At 41.2% G+C, this 7,562-nt stretch overlaps 1 protein-coding gene across 1 annotated transcript; it reads right to left on the reverse strand.

Moving 5' to 3' along the window:
- Positions 1-493: 493 nt before the first annotated feature.
- On the reverse strand, positions 494-4,921 carry ppiaa (peptidylprolyl isomerase Aa (cyclophilin A)). The gene is made up of 4 exons (XM_031308921.2): positions 4,681-4,921; positions 2,515-2,634; positions 1,159-1,331; positions 494-877 (listed from the first exon to the last, which is right to left on the reverse strand). The coding sequence occupies exons 1-4, from the start codon at positions 4,747-4,749 to the stop codon at positions 745-747; spliced, it is 495 nt and encodes a 164-aa protein (XP_031164781.1). The 5' UTR covers positions 4,750-4,921; the 3' UTR covers positions 494-744.
- Between the last annotated feature and the right edge of the window lie 2,641 nt (positions 4,922-7,562).

Raw genomic sequence — 7,562 nt, forward strand, 5'->3', positions numbered from 1 at the left:
GTTCAGTGTTCACTCGGTCTTACTCCATGATTGAAATTAGCGAATGCTTAAAATGACTGTTGACCAGAACAATGTACAGCTCAAGAGCTCCCTCTGCTGGAGACTTTAAAAACTATTTAAAACCTCCAGTGCCCAGGAGACATTTTTATGCCTTAAGTTTTCATTATACTTTTACTGAACGAACATTTTAAATGCAGAACTTTTACTATAGAGTATGTTTTCTTTGTGGTATTAGTACTTTTACAGAAGTAACGATCTGAATGCTTAAATCCTAAAGCATTACCCAGTGATCCTTTAATGAATGTAAAAACTTTGAAACAAAGAACCAGGTCCAACACTGTTGCTTTAGCACCAATTATAGACTAATTTAAATCACTACCAAAATGGAATTACAAAGTTTTAGCATTCCTACCATTTTGGCTGAAATGCTGACCACATTATCTTATCCTTGAGACATTAACTTTTAGTCAAACAAAAACCACACGTGTTCCAATTGCCAAGGCAACTTTCCATTTTATTCATTTTTTTGACTTAACAAAAAACCGTTGGGACTTTGTGGAAAAAACGTTAATGCAAAAGAAACTTCAAAAAGGCAAAGTCACAAATGCAGCAACATGATTTCAACAGAATAAAAAAAGGGGACGGCAAGGGGTCAGTTGAATCTCCATCAATAGGAATGTTGAATGGCGGGGAAGGTCTGGAGCCTACAGGGGTGTGGCAAGCAGAAAGGTTAAGTGCTGGAGCTCAGAGCTGCCCACAGTCGGCGATGACAATCTTCTTTGAGGTTTTGCCGCTATGGCTGCCTTGTTGCTCCATTTTCTTTACCACATCCATCCCCTCAATCACTTTCCCGAACACCACGTGCTTCCCATCAAGCCTGCAAGCAGACAGAAGAACAGGATATAACCAGCAGTGACAAGAAATGGAAGCTGCATATTTTGGTGAAAATCTCCATAAACATGCTGCACTGCCAGGTGGATATGCTGCAGGAGGTGGTATTGCAAGGTTTTATCTCTCGCCGGTCTAAGTATTAATTTCTCCTCCATTGCTGTTCAGCACTTGTAGGATGTGATGGTTGGTCATTGTGGAATTTGTCTGCCCCTCCACTATCAATGGACAGCTAGATAAAAAGCCAGTGACAGGGGTGTGTGCTCTTACCATGACGTTTTAGCTGTGCAGATAAAGAACTGGGAGCCGTTGGTGTTTGGGCCAGCGTTGGCCATGGACAGGGTGCCAGCGTCAAGGTGCTTCAGGGTGAAGTTCTCATCAGCAAACTTGTTGCCGTAGATGGACTTGCCACCAGTTCCATTGTGGTTGGTGAAGTCACCGCCCTGTGTGTTGCACAAGCAAAATACTAGAGTTCAACAAACTGACCCAAACCTGACTGGTCTCAACAGGGGGACGTCAGAAAATTCTCAGTCTGGCTGCCAATCGTCTGCGTCAATGTGCGACATGTATTGCAAGTAGATACAAGTATAAAATAAAGCAAAATCTTAAAATATGGTCATTTCAGTTTGGAAACAATTGTTTAGTGTGCATCATGTGCAAAAAACATCACTACTTGTATATTTATTTCAAACATTTTACAAGATCTACATACCTACACATTACAAAATAAAACAAATCCTATATAATGTAAAACTTAAATTCAAACACCGTAGACCTCTTACATGTAATCACACCGTGATCACGCATCCGGTTTGTAATGAGTCATAACAAAATCTCTTGCCGTTCCTTACATTTGTCTGACCATAACAGAAGTTTAAAAAATCTTATCTTTTCTCTAGCTAGACATTTGTTGCTTTGTGCCATCTTCACCTCTGTTTACTTCTGGTAGCGCAGCCTCATGATAAAACACACCCACTCGCTGTGAATTCTCTGGACCAGCCTTTTTCAACCATAGGGTGGCGTTTATCTTTGTCTGGATGCCGTCAAAATCAGCATGTGAGCGTAGCGCGAGTGAGCGGGATGGATTTTTTTCATAAGGTTCGAGCTTCGCCTTACCTCCAGTGATGGAGCCAGTCACTGTTACTGCAGTACCAACAGTATACATGCAGATGAATGGCACCTGCCCTCACTCCAAACTGCAAGGGGCCGTTATAGAGCAGACTTTTTGCTGGTTGAGCTCTGGGCAGGTGCCATTCATTTGAAATACAACGCAGCTTTGTTTCTTTTTGGAGCGAGTGGTGAGTGTTTTGAATGGAGCAAGGGGAACAAACTGCACTGTGACCAATGAACGGAAATTCTGACCACTCCACTCACAGGCTCTGGTCAAAATGCATTATAAAAAAAATAAAGTTTATTAAAGAAAGGGACAAGTGAAAATACAATAAAATCCTAAAGACATGAAAATAGAATAGCCCACTAGAGACAAGTGTTAATGCCAATTTTAAGATATAAAAAGTAATTTAGAATATTCGTTGACAGCCCTAACCTAACACCTACAGCCTTACTTTAAACCAATGAAGATAAATATAAACCAGACCAAGTCTAAACTGTGTCATGCTGCATCACCTGGCACATAAAGTCTGGGATGATGCGATGGAAGCTGGAGCCCTTGTAGCCGAAGCCCTTCTCGCCAGTACAGAGGGCACGGAAGTTTTCAGCAGTTTTGGGCACCACGTCGTCACGGAGCTGCAGAAACAAAATGAACACCGCCAAGTAAGTTGTTATGAACAGAAAGTCCAACTGTTGGTTTCAAAGACCGATAAAATAATTGCTTTTTAGAGGGTAAAAACAGTAAATCAGTAACCAGTCAGTGAACTAAGATTTAGCTTGATGCCATCCAGGCAACAAGCCAAAACCAGAGCAGCAAATACTGTGCACTTTGTTCTGTGAAGCAGTTGATTGTACAACACATCTAGACAGAAGGAAATTCAGCACATCAGTAGCTTATAGTCCAACTGTAAGGAGGTAAGGGAGCCTCTGACATTCTTAATACATTATCCTGCAATGTAGGAAAACGACCAAACTGCAAGCAATATATTTGCAAGTAATTATCTTGTGAAAGATTACTCTGCATTCAAAAATCAACAAATTCACTTCATGTAGCCTAGGTTCAACAATTCCAGCCCATTTAAACACAGATCAGTGTTATTTTGTGATTAGCGTGTGGTAATTGTGCCTTGTCATGGTGAAACAGGAATGCTGCATTGCACCACACAGATGTCTGCATGCATTGCACAGCAGTGACACTACCATGCAAGTATGTTCAGAGGGAGGGGGTGCTGCAGCAGACTCTGGTGTGTAGTGAGAGCTGCAGTCAACCTCAGAACAGCTCTGTGCAGCCAAATACTTGTTTAGCAGTAACAGAAAACCAGACCTTTATAATTTAAGGAGCAGTCTGCTTGAGACGCTGGGAGGGTCCTTTTACATTTACCACCACACCAACTGGCCAAAATCTAAAAAAATATTACTTTTGCCGTGTATCCTGGTTGCTCTCAGATTTGGTCTCCTGGAGGTCTTCGGGTTCAGATTAGACTATACATCGGTAACGCCCATAATGGGGCACAGCTACAACGATGTGCACAAAATGGCTGGACTTCTTAGCTAGCACGCTGGCAGCTTTTAGCTTGCCATAAAAACTAGCGGATATAAACGGCCTGCGTGATAATGGCGCCATTGTGATCCATATTGTCTACAATGCAACATTAGGCGTACTCATTGTGGACTAAAAGGTGCAGCTGTTGTTTCGGCCATCTCCCTACATCCGAATTTCTTTTTTTTTTTTTTTTTTAAATCATGCAGGTAGCCCCCACCACCCCCCCCTCAGTGGAACTTTCCAGAACTACCGCTCCGTCCACAGCAGTAACCGGGTAAGTTAGCTTCGGCGGCTAACATGCTAAATGCCGCAGGCAATACGTTTTGTTTTATGTTTCTAACATTAGCTAGCTACATTGTGGCCAACTCATTTACATAACCATTCACTGAGACTGAAATATTTTTTAAAGTAGCCCGCGTATTGAAGACTTACAGCAGCAGAGGTTTCCCGGGCTTGAGAGAAGGCCGCGAAACGCTGCAACAAAGAAATGACTGAATGTTCCGTTAGCATTAGCTGAGCCCGTTTAGCCGTTGAAGGCAAACCCATGCCCGGGCAGCTCTCCCCTCTACGACTCAAACATGGACCGCGGGCCTTTGGTGGACCTCAGCGTGACGAAAGCTGATGTTAGCAGTTTAGTTCTAACGTTACCCGAGGGTGTTGCTATTTAACTATTGTTTAGCGTTATAGCTAAAACAAGTCATAGTGTCGAGATACATCAGACGACCGGCTCTGTGACAAGCATTAATATTACAGTTAAGTTACAGTTTAAACATGAATAATGTCCTCTGCGACTAGACCCTGCATACAGCTAACGTTACACCTGTGTTAACAGTAAGGTTCCGTCGTTATGCGGTCCAGTTAGCGCTGGCCACGAGCCACAAAACGTTACACGTGCACATGGTCCATTCAAGACTGTTTGTGACAGTTCGGTTACTGTTAGCTCGTATATGCTAACTAATCGGTACCGTTAAGCATTTGAAAACCAGGATTTAACTTAATGCAGCCCAAATGACTAATGACCATAACATAAGGCACAACGCTAAAACCAAGCTGAGTATTTAACAGACCGAAGGGTAACATTAACAAGCCTGTCTGACAGTGATTAACGTTACCCGCCTATCATTTTAAAGAAGGTTTACCTCCATCACCACCCGGCCCATGGGTGTACCGTCAGCAGTGATATCGAAGAAAACTCTTGGTTTGGCCATTTTAGCAGGCTGAACTGGAGAGAGTGAACTGTACGGAGGTTTCGGGTGGGCACAAGGAACCGAAAAAGATGGCGATATGTGAATTAATTTTATATAACACGCCGGTGGGCGGTGTAAAATCACAGGGAGCCAATATGTAACGTATAAGTATTTGATTGGCAACCGTTTTAGCGAATCAGAAGCCAGAATAGCTGACCCGCCCCTTTGACTGGTCTCTGATTGGACATACACATTTCACGGTGTGTTTGATTTGTAAGCCAGAGTGGAGCTGCTGCTGCGGAGGTTGGGTGTTTTCTATGAAGCGACTTGCCATACACCGCCCCGTTTCGGTGTCCCGGTCGTGACAACTTGAACTCACGAGTTCCAGAGCAGCGCGCGCCACGGATCATTGACAACTTGGGCGTCCAATAGGTGCAGCGCACGCGGAGGAGTAAACGTCAACCCCCACAGTCAGCGCGCGTTCCCGCTGTCAGGGGGGAAATGTGGTTGCTCGATCACGCGGTCAGGGCGCGGTCCGTCCGGTTCTCCGCATAAAAAAGCAATGCAAAAAATAAACAACAGGAAAGTTTATGTCCTAAGTTTGTTTTTGTCTTAAAATCACATAAAGTCACGTATCCGCCTTTGGCTGGCATAGTTTACCAGAGGAGGAAAACTGAAAAATAAAAGATGAAAGATGATCTTTTCAAGGGGAAAAACCTGAACTCGTGATTTATTTTCTAGAAGTACTCATATGTTATACTTTAGTAGCGATACTGCCCTGTAAAAGAACTGTGTCTTACATTCCAGATTTTACTTAAGTATTAAGTACAAAAGTATTAACAGCTAAACGTAGGCTACTTAAAGTATCAAAAGTACATGTTGGGCAGAATGGTCCCTTTCAGAGTTATATTATTGTATAGATCATATTGGCTATCATATACAGTAATTGGAATATTATTATTGATGAGTTAAAGGGGACATATGCTCATTTTCAGGTTCATAGCCTACTTGTAAATTTTTGTATTTGGTTTCTACATGTTTACATGCTTTAATGTTCAAAAACACATTATTATCTATCTGAATATACCTGTATTCACCCTCTGTTAGCGCCTGTCTCTTTAAGCCCCTCTCCCGAAAAAGCTTAGTCTTGATCTGATTGATCAGTGTAAATATAAATGTTTTTTTCTTTTTTTCAAGTCTGAAAGAAGACATGTGATAGATACTTAAAATTGACCAGTGCATGAAAAAACAATGTTTTTGTCTGTGGTGTCTCGCCTCAAGTTCCATCAAACAGTTCAGCAGGTTTTTATTTTGACCTTTTGGGAGGCGGTTGTTCCTCTCAGGATTTCAGGAGGTGAGAGTGTAGATCCTGAGAGAGAGAGAGAGAGAGAGAGAGAGAGAGAGAGAGAGAGAGAGAGAGAGAGAGGGGGGGGCGTGGGTGATGGGGTGGGGGGGGGGGGTTGCTATTGATCAGTGACCTTTAATGACCTTTGATAACCTCTGGTTGATGCTCACAGAGGCGGTGGTGCACGCCGCCACCATGAGGGGAAACTCACCCGTTATTTTGTCAGGGTGCGTTGACGTAAAGAACAGATGCACATGCATATTTTCTCAGTAAAATGTGGTGCAGTGGTTCCCTAGATGAAAAGTCAGAGGAAACACATCTAAATCTGCAGTAATGCAGCAGCACTATCCCATCACTGACTACGGCCTTAATAATAAACATTTAATTAAATTAACATCTCTCTGAAAGTGTCAAACAAAATGGAACATTGTTATCTTTGTAAATAATTTGTATGGCAGAGCTGTGTATTGGATTGTACTAAATTTAACAGGTGTACACACAAAAAATACTGGGTCAATTCTAACCCAATTTGTGTAAATGTATGACATCATATTTAAAATGGCTATGACGTGAAATTTAAGTTCACTCTACACTTGATATGGTAAATGGACTGCATTTATATACAGTAGCACTTTCTAGTCTTAGCCACCACTCAGTGTTCTACGCTACAGGCATCAAAAAACATGGCCTATAAAATAACTAAAGAATATTTTGAGTATTTTATAAGTTTATGGTTTAGGCTTAAGACCTTAATCTATAAATTAAGACGTTTCTTATAAACATTTAAGACAGAAAATATAAAGTAAAGAAAAATAAAGAAAATATAAAGTAAATCATGGGGATAAATAAAGTGGCTACTGAGTGTGTATCAACCTACTGTATGTAGGATCGATCTAAACTTCTTAAATTCGGCACATCGATTCAGGACACTTAATCTATTTATACTAATGTTCAGTGTAGTACTGGGCGCATTCAAAGTATACTTGCAGTATGTCCACCTCACCAGGGTTTACTTGGCTACCACTGCACAGCATTACACATGTATACGATTATCCCACTTATTTTAAGTTGTTTATACATATTTTATATAGTTGATAAGCAATTTATAGTTTTTTGCAGCTGCTGGGATTAATAAAGTACGCTATCTATGTCTGTCTGTCATCTATCAACAGTAGAGATGGAGCAAAATTCAGTATTTGTTTTCAGTGTTTGTTATTACGACTATTCTCACTTCACTTATTAGGCATTTTGTGTTTACTGGTGTGATTTTTCACTGTCATTATCTCATCTGTAGTTCTCTGCATGAGTTTATTGCACCTGTTATAAACACCTCAGTTATTTCATCATAATGTATACTGTGGTGCAAATAAGTGCAAAATAGAGACGAATAGTCTTACCTATTACAGAGGTTTTGGGATGTTATAGGGCAGGACATTAATAAAATCTTAGCCATTAATCTACAGTTTTATTACTGATAAATATAAAAGGT

The sequence above is a fragment of the Sander lucioperca genome, chromosome 2 (assembly GCF_008315115.2).
Source record: "Sander lucioperca isolate FBNREF2018 chromosome 2, SLUC_FBN_1.2, whole genome shotgun sequence".
In the NCBI taxonomy this organism is placed as follows: Eukaryota; Metazoa; Chordata; class Actinopteri; order Perciformes; family Percidae; genus Sander; species Sander lucioperca.

Excerpts from the sequence above, each read along its gene's own strand:
- ppiaa (XM_031308921.2), bottom strand. The coding sequence starts at position 4,749 with ATGGCCAAACCAAGAGTTTTCTTCGATATCACTGCTGACGGTACACCC. Across the intron at positions 2,635-4,680 it reads TGGGCCGGGTGGTGATGGAG|CTCCGTGACGACGTGGTGCC; the intron begins GTAAACCTTCTT and ends TTGTTTCTGCAG. Across the intron at positions 1,332-2,514 it reads TCCCAGACTTTATGTGCCAG|GGCGGTGACTTCACCAACCA; the intron begins GTGATGCAGCAT and ends TGCAACACACAG.